The sequence below is a fragment of the Manis pentadactyla genome, chromosome 11 (assembly GCF_030020395.1).
Source record: "Manis pentadactyla isolate mManPen7 chromosome 11, mManPen7.hap1, whole genome shotgun sequence".
NCBI classification, from domain to species: Eukaryota; Metazoa; Chordata; class Mammalia; order Pholidota; family Manidae; genus Manis; species Manis pentadactyla.
The window spans coordinates 34,064,038-34,082,224 of NC_080029.1; the positions used below are offsets into that span (position 1 = coordinate 34,064,038).

Here is an 18,187-nt window from a genome sequence, read left to right on the forward strand (position 1 = left end):
GTTTCAAAGAATTTTCATGGTTTCTATTTTGTAATCTGGCTTTTGCCCTCAACCCACTATTGCAATTACACTCTCACAGCTCACAAATGATTGCCTGATCAGCACATCTTTCTGAGACTTAACCCTTCTTGGCATTTTTGACAGTTGATATATCTTTCTAAAACAATCTCCTCCTTTGTTTTTGTGACACTGTGCTACCTGGTTTCTTCTCTTCTACAAACTGTTCTGCCTTTCATTCCATTCATGGTCTTTTTCCTCTAATACTGCAAAGTAAGCACTTCACAAGGCCCTGTCCTCTTCTCTTGATCTGCTTTCCCATCCATCCTTACATTTCAAAGGCCTCCTTTGAATGACCCCCAAGCTTATGTCCAGCCAGTATCTCTTCTGTGAATTCCTGTACTTTCAATGCCAACAGGACATCTCTGGCATCTCAAACCCATGTGCAAATACATCAGCTTGTCACAAAATCAATTTTTCTGACTTTCTTTTTTTGCTTATGGTTTAACATCTTTTAAGTCAGCCAAGATTGAAGACTTTGTTTCATCTCTTACTCTTCTAATTTCCTTTCCAAAAACTGAAATGTTGAAAAATTATTTCCATTCTTTTTGTCCAAGGGACATTCGATGGTCATGACCTTTCCATCACCATCACCTGCACCACAATGGTTAGGGCTGTCATCACCCCTCGCCCCTCAACCACAATCACTTCTTAACTGGTGTCTCACTGCAGCTTCTCCCCAGTCCAATCTATCCTACCCAGTGCTGCCAGGGCATTTTCCCCTAAAAGGAGAGTTCTTATCCAACACTCCTCTGATCAGGAATCTCCAACAGTTTGATTTTCCAACAGTTTGATTGTTGCTGGACTATATCTAGACTCCTTAACATGGTATTCAAGAACTTCACAGTTTGGGCTACAAACATGTACCTTTTTGGTCTTACAAATATATTAATTTTCTATTTCTGTGGCTTGGTGTTTTAGAGTATGGACTCTGAAACCAGATTGCCAAGTTTGAATCCTGACTCCTCCTATTACTAGCTTGTGACCATGGACAATTTTCTTCATCAGTCTGTGCCTCAGTTGTCTCATCTGTAATACAGGAATAATAATCCTTTCAGGGATGTTGTAAAAATGAAACATATGAAAAGTGCTTATAAAAATGCCTGGCACATACATAGGGCATAAATATGCAAAGAAGTAAAAAGTTAATCTTTTCAAACAATATGGCTTCTCTCTCACTTACCAACTACATTTCCCTGTATGGCCCCGGAAGATGACTGGTTAGCCAGAGATGGGTAAGATTCCTCAAGGGAGGAACAACCTAAGACAGGCACAGTCGCAGGGGGGCCATCAGGTGAGAAATTGGGGATCAACAGAGGTGAGGCTTAGAACCTCACCCCCCCTGTCCTGAGAGAAATCTTCTGCATACGTGGATGTTTTATTGCCCTTGTCTAGCTTGGAATAACACATAGTCTACAGGCACACACCTGATCATCTACATTTGCTCTCTTACAACACTATGTTTTCTACCTTTATCTTGCATCTACCTACCACCTCAGCATTTTATTAAAAATAATAATAATAATAAAGGGAGAAATGTGGTATCCACATATAAATCAAGTATAAAAATCAAACGATTATTCATATTTGAACTGATTGTTTATAGTTCATAATGCGTGATCAAAACCGAAAGTTTCTGTGATGACTGCCCTTGTACTGTTCACCATGTAAGAACTTATTCACTATGTAAGAATTTGTTCACCATGTAAGAACTTGTTCGTTATGCTTCAGAAGATTGGAGACTGATGAAAATTAGGCTTGGGGTGAATTAATGATTGTACATTGAGCATTGACTCCCCTATACAGAATTTTATTGTTGTTAACAACCATTTGATCAATAAATATGAGAGATGCCCTCTCAAAAAAAAAAAATGCCTGGCATATATATCTAGCTCTATATAATGTGTTTCATTGTACAAGTATTTACTGATGCCTACACATACGTACATATGCCAAGAATTCTTCTAGGGGCTTGGAGATAATATCAGTAAGCAAACAGAAACCCTTGCTTTTATGAAGGTTACATTTGGTAATAAAAATAATTATTATTAATTGCCCATAATTCTCTGTTTCTGGAGTACCCTTCTTCCTGCACCATCATTATTAAAATTCTACCCTTCCTTTCAGTTCCCATAACTTGCCCTTTTACCCCTTGAAATCTTACCTTGGGAGAGGGTCTTTTCTGAACTCCTCAAACTCCTGAAGTCTGAATTAAAGCATTTATAACATTCTCCACACTCTGCCATGTATTATCAAATATCAAACATATTAAATATTATGGTTACTTGCTCATGTTTTTGTTATCCTTGATGGAGTGTCGTGTCAGCTACTATCCCTGTATCCCAATAGTAGCATGATATACCTTGTATCCAAGCACATAGTAGATGCTTAATAAATATTCTTGAATGAATGTAGGTAAATAACTGCATATTTCATTTGACCTCTATTATTAACCTTCTTTAATAGCAAACATAAATTTAAAATATAGAACATATTTATTTCAGCTCTGGAAATACAAATATCAGTATCAAATATTTGTTGTTTACTTCCTGGCTTTATTCATTACCATCATTTGGGCCCTTTACTAGCAGGCAATTTTTGTTGTTTGCTTTACTAAGTATATCCTACAGTATATTTAATATCCCCTGTTACCACCATTTGAGAAGTGCCCCCAAATTTTTGTTACAGGAGAATTGTGGATAGAGTACATTTCATTTGTTGTGCTTTCTATGGTCAGCACAGATTCTTTTTCTGTTTCTCACTTCCTGTCTAACATGATCAAATATTTCCAGGTACTCATCTGTAATTTTCTGGTTCAATTCTAAGTTTCTTCTTCATTCCAAAGAACTCCAGATGTTGGAAATTTATTTTTATAGCATCTAAAATAAGAATTTAGGTATTTTTTCTAAATCATCAAGTATCTTTTCTCTAAATTTGCCTGCCATTTTCCAGCTATTACTGGAAAGACCAGACCAACTGCAAGTTCTCCCCTATTTTCTAATCCGTATTTTCACAATGCTATTGATCGCACTTCTATAGTAAAATACAGTTATATTATGCTATATTTTAAATCTCTTTTATATCACTTAACCTTGCTAAGTCATCTTAACTATCCCTTTTACACAGGCAGAACTCCATCAAAATGGCATGACAATCTTCTCTTTTTTTTTTAATAACAGGGCAAACACAATAGATTTTTAAATAATGATCAAGGATTTTTTTTATTCATTAAGTTTCAGTATCATTACAGAAAATGTTATGGTACAGAGTTGTTTAATACTATTTTTTCTTTGCTCTTGATTTCCACATGAATGCTGGTAACACTAATATCTGTACAAGATCAGTCTCTGATTTTATTTTTTGTTCTGTACAATTTTAAATGTATTGGTTAAAAAGGCTGTCAGCACTTAAGGAAGCATTTTTTCCCCCCCAGTTTGTTTGTTCAAATAAAAGTTATCCAGTTACTGTCCAAGAGTACTGTGCCTTGAGGCTCCTGGGTGAGAACCCTCCCAGACACCCTGCAGAGGACGGTTCTCCTGGAGGCAGGGCACGACCTCAGCCCAGTTCCTCTTCTTTTGGCACTGTGCACATAAACACGAGATACATGATAAAGAACAAGCAAAAGCTCTCTTTTAAGCGGTTATGAAGCATACTAAGAAGGGAAATCCAAGTGTTGCCTACAGTAGTATAAATAAGCAGACAGCCTTGATTTAAGAGCATAATTAGTTGTATTTTAAAGATGAGAAAAACACAAGTTCGGCAGGCACCTATTGCTGTCTACTAAAAGCTATCAGACCTAGCATTGAACACACAAAGCAATTTGCAAGAAAGGAAAAATTTGCTTTGATATAATCAGAATAGAGTTGTCTGTTAAGATTTATTTTTAGGTGTTTTTTTCTTTAAAATGTATTTAAATTCTTTTGAAATATAGTTCAAGATATAGTTCAGATCAACTTTTATCCAAATCAGAAAAACTAGCTGTGCCGTTGCATATTACAGGATACAGTCAATGATATGTGGACATGCATCAAAGCCTCCTCCTGCTGGCGATCATCATAGCCGTCCAATGACCATGACGTCCACCACCTCGCCCTTGTGGAGCTCCACATACTGCTCCGTCTTAGGAGGTAGCATCAACAATCCGTTGGCGCTGCGCATGCTCATCAGACGGCTGCTCATCTGATTACCTGGAAAGAAACTCCCATCACAGCAGTGTAAGTGGCACGGTATGTACATTTAGAGCCCCTCTAGTTCTTTTCAAAATAAAAACTGGTGAACAGAAATGCAGGTCTTTGAGAGGAAGAGAGATGATTGGACTCCTCAGTACCTTTTTCCAGTGGCCTTGCCACTGTAACCTAATACTTTTCCATTAAATTTTAAAAGCAAACATTAGAAATTATGGCTTAAACGAATAAAGCCAGGATTTTATAGTGTTATGCAAAACGACACAGAATTTCTCAATTCCGGCTAAAATATTATGTGTTTCCGAAAAGAGAGGCTTTTAAAACCTATGAAAATAAAGATAATACTAGCAGCAGCTACCATTTCCTTAGTATTTACTAAGTACCAGACACAGTGGTAGGCACTTAACTATCTTATTTAATTCTCAGAAGACTCAAAAGAGGTTAGGTAACTTGCCTACTTCCTCTTAATTAGTTGGGGGCCAATTTAAATGCAAGTTTCTGATGGCAAAGCCCATGTACTTTAGTCACTGTGTTGATCTTTACACTTGATAGGATCTTTGTTTAAAGCATAATACAAATTTTCTGGAGTTGTATCAAAAGTTAGTTAAAATATTACTTGAGAAGTTGGGGATAAAAGTTTAGTCTACAGGAGGTAACTATAGAGTGCTGATTTATCAATATCAATTTCTCCATCCTTAAAATTTACAATATCTCAGGTATAATACAGAGAATCACATTATAATTGGGCTTTGATCTCACATTTCAGGGTACTTTGGCCACAGCCCTCGACTTTTCCTACAACCACCATTATGCTCAGAACTAACTGGCTGAACAAACAGATAAAAATCTTAAGTAGTTCTAGATTTGTATTTCAAATGTTTCTCTAGAAAATATGGCTCCATGGAATAACTAAATCTTAATTAAAATTTTTTTACTCTTGTCCTATTATACTGTTACTGTTTAGGAATAATACAACTCAGCTAATCTTTCAAAAAGGGAAATGTACAATAATTACACAATTAGGTATACCCAAGGAAGGAGAAATATAAAAATTTCTGTTTTAGCAGGGTGGGTGCACAGAATTACCTGCGGTGTGAATGACTAACCTGTACTCTGTGCCCAAGGCAATGGTTCTTGGTGATGCCACGTCAGTATACACCGATGGTATTCTGGACGAGGATCCAGTTTTACATCACATGATAGCTATAGAATAGAGAGGAAAAGAAAACAAACTTCATCACCTTATCATCTCTTAGAACTACGGTGGTCGAAGTTGTATAAAGAATACAATGGAGTGGAAAATATCTTGGCATTCTACTTCCACCACTGTCATCTTATGATCTTAATACAGGAAATTCAGAGGTTGGGTTGCTCTGGTGAAAACAGAAAAAGAAGGCTAAGAAGTTGGTAATCTTAGTGGGGGAAAAAGGGCAGATTGAAAAGGATAAAGTCTGTTCTTGAAGTCCAATTTTATGGGTTGTGAAGATAAATACCTTTGACCTATGATTTGAGAAATCAAAGCAGATATTTCAACATTGAAAATAAAGGAGGTAGAGCTAAACAAACAAGCTCAATATCCATTTATCTATATGTCCAGTCACCTGTCAGTCCATCCATGAATATTTACTGAGATGTTATTCAGCTACCCATTCATATACCTATCTTCAACATAAAAGGGGTAGTCACTTTCTTTTTTCTCTTGAATATTCCCCTAGTGTCCCAATACTGACATATAATCTTATTAACACAAATAAAAGTAGTCTCTACCAAAAGCTGTACCATTTTGGTTTACTCACACCATTGGTACTAAAAGAATTCCTCTGAATGAGTCTTTGCTATGGGATGGCATCTTTCACATCTAACAAGGATAAATCCTTTCTAACACAGTAACTTCAATTTACACATGTGATATAGAATGACCAATCACTCTTCAACCAGGAACCATTATTTTAAAAAAGCTATTTCATTAAATTCATTCTGAAATCTGATAAGTTAAAGTGATAATGTGTTGGTAGCAGGTGTCTAAGGTATCTAAGGTATATTCCTTGGACAAGTTTACAGAGTATATAAGATGGCCTATACCCCTTCAAAGATTAGTTTGATGTTACTGAAAATAAGACTTGTTCCAATGTAAGAGAATTGATATTTTCCATTAGCACAGCAGTCATTTAAGTTAATTTACCTTGAAATGGTCTAGAAATCCTTTATTCAACTAAAACATACTTAGATCAAATGATATAATTAAGACTTGAATATCCTTGTAATTTTGATTCAAGTAAGTCTATTGCCAATCGATTCTGATTACTGTGTTTTTAAATATTTAATTACTCACTTTGATAATCCATGCTTTTCTTCTGTAAGCCAGAATAAATTTCAGTTCTGAGGTATTTTTCCTTGATTAAAAAACAGTCAGCTTTTCACTGGATATTGCCTATGTTTGTTTGTTTATTTATTTATTTATTTATTTTGGTATCATTAATATACAATCACATGAGCAACATTGTGGTTACTAGATTTCCCCCATTATCAAGCTCCCATCGCATACCCCATTACAATCACTGTCCATCAGAGTAGTAAGATGCTACAGAGTCACTACTTGTCTTCTCTGTGCTATACTGCCTTCCCTGCATCCCCTGACCCCTACTACATTATGTGTGCTAACCGTAATGTTCCTTATTCTCCTTATCCCTCCCTTTCCACCCATCCTCCCCAACCCCTTTCCCTTTGGTAACCACTAGCTCATCCTTGGGTTCTGTGAGTCTGCTGCTGTTTTGTTCCTTCAGTTTTTGCTTTGTTGTTATATTCCACAGAGGAGTGAAATCATTTGATTCTTCTCTACCTGGCTTATTTCACTGAGCATAATACCCTCTAACTCCATCCATGTTGTTGCAAATGGTATGATTTGTTTTCTTCTTATTGCTGGACAATATTCCATTGTGTATATGTACCACATCTTTTTTATCCATTCATCTACTGGTGGACACTTAGGTTGCTTCCATTTCTTGGGTATTGTAAATAGTGCTGCGATAAACATAGTAGTGCATATGTCTTTTTCAAACTGGGATGCTGCATTCTTAGGGTAAGTTCCTAGGAGTGGAAATCCCAGGTCAAATGGTATTTCTATTTTTAGTTTTTTGAGGAACCTCCATACTGCTTTCCACAATGGTTGAACTAATTTACATTCCCACCAGCAGTGTAGGAGGGTTCCCCTTTCTCAACATGCTCGCCAACATTTGTTGTTTGTCTTTTGGATGTTGGCCATCCTAACTGGGGTGTGGTGATATCTCATTGTGGTTTTAATTTGCATTTCTCTGATGATTAGCGATGTGGAGCATCTTTTCATGTGCCCGTTGGTCATCTGAATTTCTTCTTTGGAGAATTGTCTGTTCAGATCCTGTGCCCATTGTTTAATTGGATGATTTACTTTTTCTTTGTTGAGGCACATGAGCTCTTTATATATTTTAGATGTCAATCCCTTATCGGATATGTCATTTATGAATATATTCTCCCATACTGTAGGATGGCTTTTTGTTCTACTGATGGTGTCCTTTGCTGTACAGTAGCTTTTTAGTTTGATATAGTCCCACCTGTTCATTTTTTGCTTCTGTTTCCCTTCCCCGGGGAGATAAGTTCATGAAAAAGTTGCTCATGTTTATATTCAAGAGATTATTGCCTGTTTTCTTCTGAGAGTTTTATGGTTTCATGACTTACGTTCTGGTATTTCATCCATGTCAAGTTTACTTTTGTGTAAGGGGCGAGACAGTAATCCAGTTTCATTCTCTTACATGTAGCTGTCCAGTTTTGCCAACACCAGCTGCTGAAGAGGCTGTCATTTCCCCATTGCATATCCATGGCCCCTTTATTGTATATTAATTGACCATATATGGTTGGGTTAATATCTGGACTCTGTATTCTGTTCCATTGGTCTATGGGTCTGTTCTTGTGCCAGTACCAAATTGTCTTGATTACTGTGGCTTTGTAGTAGAGCTTGAAGTCAGGGAGCTTTATTTCCCCTGCTTTATTCTTCCTTTTCAGGATTGCTTTGGCTATTTGGGGTCTTGCCTATGTTTATACTTTCATATCTACTGGGGGGTAACTTGCCATTATTCTGAAATTATTTTGTGTTTATCTAAGGGCAAGAATCTCTCTTTCAGTCTCTCTCTGTGTATGTTGTGCTTTCCAGAACTAAACTACAAGAGCTATTCACATGGTGCATTATTTGCTAAGTGTTTAAGCAAGGCTTTTTCTTTTGCCAATGGTCCTGATAGGCTTATGGCAGTACAGTCGAACAAATCCTGGAATGGGATGATATCTGACCCTTAGGTTCTACTCCCAGCTTTGCTGCTAATTGGGTGCTGTATTAGCAAGTTATTTTGCTTACCTAAATCACTTCGTTCACCTACAAAATGGGGTTGTTTTAAAGGAAGATGTGGTAATTTTAGAAACAAGAATAAATTGCATTAAATTGAAGTGAATGAAAATTTTCATAGCTTCACAAACAGCTGTTAGTTTTTCAGGAATAGGTAAAACTGATTTGATTTTAATGTATTTTACTGAAATACAAAATATTTTATTAACCAATATATTTAGTTGTAGTGATATTATAGTTCTGGCATATTACATCACTTAGCCTAAAAAAGCACCTATTTACTGTGAGAGTCAATGCTTACAAAATGATGTACTGTGAGTAAACAGAGATACTTTCTTTGTGAAAAAGCATCATAAATGGTTGTTTCATTTATAATGACTTCTATTATTTAAACTTGGGCTATTTCCTGAAGTGAAGTAGGACTATCCTCTGTTTCCTTGGAATATTTTCCTGGCACATAGTAGTTACTGAGAAGATAACATCATATTATGTGGTGTATTACATTGGAAGCATTGAAGAATTTTAATGAGATACTGACATGGTTAGAGTTAAACAGAAAAGTGATTTAAGAAGAGGCAATATTAGAAGAAGGGAAACCATTAAATATGCCAAGGGTTAGAATCTAGTAAATGTTGAAGACGTCATTCAAACCCAGGCTTATGTGGCTACAAAATTCATGGAAAATGGCTAGTGGAAGGGTCTTTAGGAGAATGGTGAAGATTTGGAAAACTGAAGTAAGGAATGGAAGAAGCTGGTCCATAGCTCTAAAAGGAACACCATGGGGAATTTTAGCCCCAGCTGAAATTTGTAAATTGAAGCAATAACCTGAACAGCTATATACTCTTCTCTAGTTGTGCTTAGAGGCCTAGGAGTAAAAGTGCAGGACAAAGAAGGGAGGATTGATCCATATCTGTGGATTTTGAGCGGGTTATAGTGGAAGGGAGAAGAGGCAAAACCAAACTGAAGGTGCTGAAAAAAGCCAAAGTGCTATACCACAAGATTTAGGTTGGATGAGGAAAATGGTAAAGCCAGGGGGTGCTTATGGATTGAGGCAGAAGGGTAGGGGCTACATGAGTGATTACACTTTTTCATATCAACTGAGAGGTAACTTGCCATTGTTCCTAAACTGTATGCCAGAGTTGGTGATTTTTGAGATGGAGAAGTTCAGGGTACTGAAAAGGATTTTTGTGTGAATTGCTGAAGTAGAAAATAAACGTATTTAGAATTATAGAAGTAATGCAACTGATGGTAAGAGGTGAGGAAGAGAGGAAGACCAGTAGACAATTGCTAAAGACCTGAGTGTCTTCAGAAGGTACAATGGTGGCAACGAGGAGAAAGTGAAGGCTCCAGAAGATTCAGGGGGATAGGCTGGGACTGTCACACAGATTGGAGAAGAGAGTTTTTAAGAAAAGAGATGACCAAAGGGATTCAATTGGGTGGAAGTCCAAGCTAACATGCTCAAGGCCCTGGTTGGTGCTGAGGGCCTCGACTCTGTTGGGGTCTGGTCAAAGCTTCCAAAGAGTGGTTGAAGCAATCTTCAGAATGCATTGATTTAAAATGCTGACATGTTTTGTGCTGATCTTTTAAAATAATGCAGCATTGCCCCATCCATAAGACACTAGCTTTTTTGATAAGTAGTATAGAAGTTATGAAGCACTGATTTCATTAGCTTACCAAAGAGATCCTTGAGTTTATTTACCCTATAAATCATCTGTATAAAATTTATCATGTAACTTAAAAATCCTTGTACACACTGGTATGGATCAGTTTCAAATTCATTTTCTCAAAGTTTTGATAAAGTAGTTATATTTTCAATTTTATAAAAATAAGTTAAAACATTTTCATTTTTTATAAATCACAGATGGTTTTATCATTTTCAATATCTATTATTTAATCCATAAGCCATATATTCTCATATAACAGGCACCCAAGAATATCTTTTAATGTTCAGTGATCTCATCACAAAAAACAATCACATTTCTCTACAGTTGCAAACACTTTAGCAAACTTTCAAACAATATAAGCATTTTGTTGAAATATTTTGTATTTTACTGTTTATGACATCAGTCAGAAAGCATTCTTCAAATTCTTACAGTATAGTATAGATGGTAATGCTCAAGAGAAGAGGCAAGGTAGACAAATTAGAATAGTCTCCCAGAGTTCCAACACGGTCACATTTTCCCAAGACATGATGACCTTGTCCCATGGGAGGTGCAAATATTTTCTCATTCCCTTCTTTTAATCACTGCCTGAGGTGGGCTGTTAATAGGAGTTACATGAGGTATGTTTATAGAGAAAAAAAGGGCAGTATATGGTGCTTTGATGGGATATTAAGGAAACACATAATAGGATGTCCTTTCGTGGAAACATTAGGTCAATAATTATTATGTTTCTAACTCTCTAGAAAATCATAAGTGTTTCAGTTTCAACCATAATTGACCAAGGAAATAGGGCAAGTGCTTACTCTAAACTGATAATCTTCAGAATGCATTGATTTAAAATGGTGACTGTTTTGTGCTGACCTTTTAAAATAATGCAGCATTGCCCCATCCATAAGACATCTACATCATAGTCCAGCAGTGTGCTACTGACACCAGCATTTAACATTTATCTCATTGCCTGACAACAATAAGAACTGGGGTGGGGGTGAGGGTGATGGCTGTGATTGTGGAAACCATTTTGGAGAAAAGAGTAACTAACTGATTCTTAGACTAGTTTTCAATCCTGTGACCTGACAAGGATGAGCAGCATCAGGAGCAATGCTCAAGCATCAGTTCAGCTACACAGCACTGTCGCACCACTGTTGTCAGGATAGACGGCTGCCACAGTGCCAGTTTTAAAGAAGAGATGGTGGATGTTAAAATGAGAAATAAAGGAAAAGATTCATAAGAACTTTACCAAGTCAGAGAAATTCTCTTTGTCTTATAGCAATGTGTATTTTTCTTTTTCCCTAATTTTAGCAAATATGAAAATAGTGAGCAAATTCAGTATTACTGGTTTGAATGTCTAAGTTTTAGGACTCTAACCTCCTGACTTGATCAGAATACTTTCTGTTCACTGGTAGCTTTTTTCTTCTCTTTCCACTTAATTTAAAATAAGACCACAACTGTGAGTATAGGAAAGAAAAGATAAAGAAGCTTTGTTTTCAGAAATATCTACTTGAACTTTTAAGAAAAAGTAGAATATTTCTTCATACACTACTCTGCCAAGTCTCAGTATTTAGGTCAAAGTTGAGAATGCCTGAAGACTAGATTTTCTTAATGTTTCTAATCTATATATTCTCAGAATAATATTTTATTTCTACTTTCTCTTCCTCTTCTATGTTTTGTGTTCTTCCTGTCATTGCTTTAGAATCGTAGCATTCTATAATATCTGAATTTATTTCAGAGCTCTTGAAAAGTATAGTTTGGGTACTGGGAAAACTGGATATATACATGTAAAGAAATAAAATTGAACTTCTATCTTATATAATACACAAAAATGAACCCCAAGTGGATAAGACTTAAATGTAAGACCTGAAACAGTAAAACTACTAACAGAAAACATAAGGGGAAAGTTTTTTGACATTGGTCTTGGCAATAATTTCTTGGGTTTGACATCAAAAGCACAGGCAATAAAACTGAAAATAGACAAGTGAGACTGCACCCAACCAAAAATGTCTTCGCAGCAAAGGAAGTCAATGGCATGAAAAGGCAACCTATGGAATGGGAAAAAATATTTAAAAACTATTTATCTGATAAAGGGTTAATATCTGAAATACATAAGAATTTCTTATACTCAACAGCAAAAAAAAAAAAAAAACCCCACAAAAAAACTCCATCTGATTAAAAAGTGGGCAAAAGACTTGAACAGATATTTCTCCAAAGAAGACATACAAATGGCCACCAGGTATATGAAAGAGTGCTCAATATCACTAATCATCAGGGAAATGCAGATCAAAATCTTAATGAAACATCACCTCACACCTGGTAGGATAGCTATTATCAAAAAACAAAAGATGATAAGTACTGGTGAGGATGTGGAATAACTGGAACCCCAACCCTGTTGGTGGGAATGTAGAATGGTTTGGCCACTACAGACAATACTCAAAAAATTAAAAAGAGAGCTAAGATCCAGCAATCCTGCTCCTGGGTATATCAGTAACTGAAATCAGGATCTCAAAAAGATATCTGCACCTCCATGTTCAATGTATCATTATTCACAACAGCCAATATATTGGCAAACAACCCAAATGTCCATCAACAGATGAATGGATAAGGAAAATATGGTACATACATACAATGGAATATTATTAAGCTTTAAAAATGAAAGAAATCCTACCATTTGCAGTAACATGAATGAACCTAGGGTACATTATGCTAAGTGAAATAAGCCAGTCACAGAAAGACAAACACTGCCTGATTCCACTTGTATGTGGTAACTAGAGTAGTTAAAGTCAGAGAAGCAGAGAACAGAATGGTGGTTGCCAAGGATTAAGGGGAAGAGGAAATAGGGAACTGTTGCTCAATGGTTGTAAAATTTCTGTTATGTATGGTGTGTAAGTTCCAGAGATCTGTTGTACAACATAGTACCTAAAGTTAATAATATATTATGTTAAAATATGTTAAGAGGTCACAGAAAAAGTGACCATACAAAATGTTCTTACCATAAAACAAACAAACAAACAAAGGAACAAGACCACAAAGAACACAAGGACATTTTTGGAGGTGATGGATATGTTTAGCACCTTTACTGTGGTGATGATATCATGGGTGTATGTGTACACCTAAACTCATCAAAATGTATATATTAAGTATCAGTAATTTTTTGTATATCAATTATATCTCAATAAAGCTTAAAAAAAGTAATGGTTTGCTACGGTAGTTTACATTGCCAAGCAAACTGTTTACTAGCTACACAGCAAGTGTATTACACAACTGGTTGAGTAGCAGTAAATTAAATTAGAGTTAGTGTTGGTGAAGGGGATTCTAACTAGTGACTTTTGTTGTAGGTAAAATACTCAGACTTGGTAGTCCTTTTCCAAACAATATGGTCACCCTTTCCTCCTGATTCACTAGAGTTTCTTTCTAGTCTTTCAATTATCTTTTTTTGAACTGCTTAAAATTTACCAGTGAGGTCACAGAAAAAGTGAGCGGGTAAATTGCTGTTAGGGTGCTGCCAGCCACATTTTATTGACCTTTTTACCATTATGTATCCACTCTATATGGACTTCTAGCTGGAGAAAATTATTCACTTTAGAAGTCATAGAATAATGTGGGTGGGGAATAAAAGGGATGCTTTTCCCTCCATTTTCCCTTACCAAGGGGAGAATGTAACTGCATTTACCCTCTAAACCAATATAAAATTCTAGATGTTTGTTTTGGGCAGTTAGAAAATCATATCCTTTATTGTTATTAGGCTTCAGTTTTGGTTCCTGGTCATTAGAAAACATTACCCTGGCTTTGATGATGGTTGGCCGAGGATCCAAGATGCCCTGCATTTTTCTCAGGGCAGGAACAACAAAGAGGTTGCAGGTGACTACGGCTGACACAGGATTCCCTGAAAGTCAACCAAGCAGTTATTTATAGTACACACATAAGATTTGCCAAATAATTATGACTGTCTATACCTTTAGGTATTGTAGAAAGTGAAGTGGCTGACCACTAGTATTCTTCTATATTACCTTGATCCAAAAGGATGCCAGTATAGAGCTATAGTCAAATGCCATAGAGGGTATACACATTTGGGTCTACGAATGAAAGGCAGACTTCTGATGCCCAGAAGCTGTTGAACACCATTAATTTCTACTTTCCCAAGAGCTATAATTGAAAGCCATTACTAATCTTGATAAGTTTTAAAACAGGTTCTACTTGCTATTTTTAAAATGTTTTAACATTGCCATAGCAATATATGTTCAGTACAAAAAAATAGGATAAACATAAAGAAATTAATCCATAATCTTCTCTACCCAGAAATTTCTTTAAATTTAAAAATAAAACTAAATGATTTAAGACGTGAAGGACTTGAAGATGAATACTGTAATGGACAGAACTGTGTCTCTCCCAAATTCCAATGTTGCAGTCTTCACCCTCAGTGTGACTGTATTTGGAGATACAGCCTTTAAAGAAGTAATTAAAATTAAATAAGGTCAAAAGTGTAAGGGTCCTAAGGTAAAATCCAATAGGTCTGGTGTCCTTATAAAAAGAGGAAGACATGCCAGGAGTGTGTGTTTATGGAGGAGAGGCTATGTGCGGACAGAGAGAAGGTGGCTGACTGTCTGCAAGCCAGGAAGACTCAACAGAAACCAACCTTGCTGGCACCTTGATCTTAGATTTCCAGTCCCCAGAACTGTGAGAAAATAAACTCCTGTTTTTAACCCAACCAGTCTGTGATGTTCTGTTATGGCAGCCTGAGCACAGTAATAGGAATACCAAGTTCTTTTAAAGTTAGAAGGAAAATTTGAGGAATTCAATTGCACCTCTCCAACAAGAAATCTGGGTGTGTCATGCACTTCAAAGGGAGAAAGGTGGACTACAAAAGACTGGGCTGAGGATAACAGATTTAGTTTCTTGTGTGGTATCGTTAACTAAGCAAGCTGTGTGACCCTGGTGAGTTCTGAACCTTTTTGAATATAACTTTATTTATGCACAAAAGGAGAGGTTTGGACTATATGATTTTAAATATCCCTTCTGGTTCTAAAATTCTAATTGTATTAATTAATACCTTTGTACAGTGGTATATGAGAATATATGTGTATACTAGGGGTGAGGGTGCGTTGTTAATTTTTAGGTTTTGTTGATCTGGCTATGTGCTGCTAATTGCATCATCAAAGTAAAAGGCAATGATCAGTTTAGTCTATTATTAGATAAAGCCATACCCTTAACTTTTATCTACCCACAAAAGTAGTTAAAAATAGATATTTTTAAGTTATAAAAAGTGATGAGTGATACTAATGATTTCAATTGAAAAATGAGTTGTCCTACACAATGCAGACTCTTAATGAGAATCAATTGCTTTTCTCTTGCCTCAATACACAAAGATGGAATTTTTTCAAGAAAAAAAAAACCCAGAAAAAAAAAGCAAGCTATTGTTCAACAATGATTACAGGGTTCCTGAAATGCTACTAAAATTACTCTTTAAAAAATGAATCCCTCCATATAAAAAAAGGACTGGAAGGCCTGAGACCAGAAAAAATTGCAAAAAATTTTAGTGGTTATCTGAAGGGGAAAGGGATTATGGATAACATTTCTTAACACTTATTTGAACATGTGTTACTAGAGGAATTAAAAAAAATAAAAAAACAGTAGGTAGATACACAAAACTTTTAAACTTTTTGAAACTTATGATTAGTAATGGCTTTAAACACATGCCTTTTGGGAAAGCAGACATACAATTTTGACTTTCAAAATCCTTGTAAAAGGAACCACTTTGCTGGTTCTATGATCTGAACATGTCAGCTGCTGCCGCCCTCTTTTGGTTCCTTCAGGCTTAGCAGAGAAAATTTCAAATTAAAGTAGCAATTTGGAAATAGATTATTTAATTATAACTTCCTTGGCAGGTCAACAATCCTTCATAAGTAATGGTGAAAGAGGCTCTCACCATAACATTCTTTGTCTTTAGGTCAAGTCATAGCTTCTGTAGACAAAGTAAACACACTCTTCCAGTCAAAAATGAAGCTGGAAGAGGATCACATTTCTTTATATAATGGTTTTCAGAGTATTGATAGGTACATTAAAGACTCAGGCATTCTATACTTCAGATACATCTTGAGGACTACTTTACTTACATGTTCTCTCTCTTAAAATTTCTTATTCGATAGAAATTTAATTTAAATCTTTTATGCTTACAGATACTGGCTATAAAAATGTTTTTAAAATTCTAGATTTTTCTGCCTGTTCTTCCTTTCTTTATATCTCTAGTCTGAGATACTTTAAAAATAAACAGCAGATAAGTATCCCAAAGGTACCAGATTTGTGTATCTGAAAGGAATAAACAGGTTATTTTCTGAGGGAATCTGTGCCAAAAAAATGGAGAATGGGATATTACTACCCATCAGAAGGTAATTTTGTAAGTTGAAAAAATAATAAGTAGATATACAAAACTTCTAAACTGCTTTAGAATTTTTCAAGATTAGTAATGGCTTAAAATGCATGGCTTTAACTGCACAGCCAAAAATCCATCAAAAACTGCATTTTGAAAGTCCTTGTCAACTGAACAATTTTGCTTTTTTCTATGACCTGATTATGTGAGTTTCTGCTCACAGGGTAGTGAGGGTGGAAATAGTGATGTAGTCAGATTGATGATGCCTGGGATTTGGCTGAGAGCACCAATACATGCTGTGCAGTCTACCCCCTGCCACACTTCTGGTCCCAATCTGGCAAAGACCGTAGGCAACTTTGTATGTTCTAGTAGATGTGGGAGGTGATAAGACTGCTAACTGACCATTTTTTCTCTGAGGAAAAGCAGTAGCCCCAGCAAGATTAGTGACAACTAACACTTGATCATCATTTACTGTTTGGAATGTGCTTTGAAAGATGCTATCTAACTTGGCTTTCACACTAACCTTATGAAGTAGATATTAGCCCCATTTTATAGATGAAGAAACAGCTTTAAGAGGGGTTAAGTGATTTGTCCTAAGTCATACAGTAAGTAAAGCTGGGGCTTGAGTCTAGGTTTTTCAGATTCCAAATCAAGTACTCTGATGGGGGACTGGTCAGGAGATTAAAAAAGACTTTAGTCATTTTTCCAGAAAAAGCAAAAGAAATTATTTTAGTTATTCTTACCTGGTAGTGCAAAGATTATTTTTCTTACACCATCAATATCCAAAGTTGCAAATGTTGTTGGCAGGCTAGAGAAAAAAAGAGTTTATTAGTGATTGCTAAGTAATAGGACAAGAAAATTAAGTACTCCAGTTTTCTTGTTATGTGGATCTCTATATACAACACTTCTATAAAAATGTTTTTCTATTGACTGTTCTTTAAGCCTTAGTACCCTGAAGTATTTCAAGAGCATTTAATTTGTTTTTAGCATTTTTCTGTTTTCAATTAGCCAAACTTCCAGGTTTTTTGTAGCTTTCTCTTTTTTCCTTCCTGCTAGTGCTATAGTCATGTATCCCAAATCCTGTTTCTCCAACCTTCTAGTTAAAGTCTGTACTGTTTTTGTGGGAGATTTATAGCAATCATTCTTGTATCAGAAGACTACCTCATAATACATGTTTATCAGATAACTGCCTGTTCTTCAAGGTATTTCTCAATCATTTAAAATTATATTCAACAATAAACATAAAAAGTTGTCTCCTATGATGGTAGCTTTCTGAAATGTCAGAATGAATTAAAAAACCATTGCTAGAACAAAATTAAAGCAATACTAATTAAAAATTATTCTCAAATTATACTTCCTCAGGATTCTGACATGAATCATTACCATAGGGGGTGTGGAGAGGATGAGTATGAATGGCATAGGGGCAGCGGGCAGTGAGAATAGTGATTTTTTTTCCTAGTGACTACCCTTTAATACAGAATTTTGGCTAAAATTTCATTAAATTAATGAAACTTGAGTAATGTAGACTCCATAGGGCATTCTGAAATGTCCATATAGG

General features: G+C 35.8%; 1 protein-coding gene across 14 annotated transcripts in view; it reads right to left on the reverse strand.

Annotated features, from left to right (window-relative positions):
* Positions 1-3,251: 3,251 nt before the first annotated feature.
* The window catches only part of GPHN (gephyrin), a 752,379-nt gene continuing 737,443 nt past the window's right edge, over positions 3,252-18,187 (reverse strand). For all 14 annotated transcript variants that reach the window (XM_036906015.2, XM_036906017.2, XM_036906020.2 and 11 more), the window contains 4 exons: positions 17,373-17,437; positions 14,045-14,148; positions 5,348-5,444; positions 3,252-4,244 (listed from right to left, as the gene is read on the reverse strand). In XM_036906015.2, coding sequence (XP_036761910.1) covers positions 4,111-4,244; positions 5,348-5,444; positions 14,045-14,148; positions 17,373-17,437 — 400 coding nt within the window. In that variant the 3' untranslated portion in view covers positions 3,252-4,110. The remainder of the gene's footprint in view (positions 4,245-5,347; positions 5,445-14,044; positions 14,149-17,372; positions 17,438-18,187) is intronic.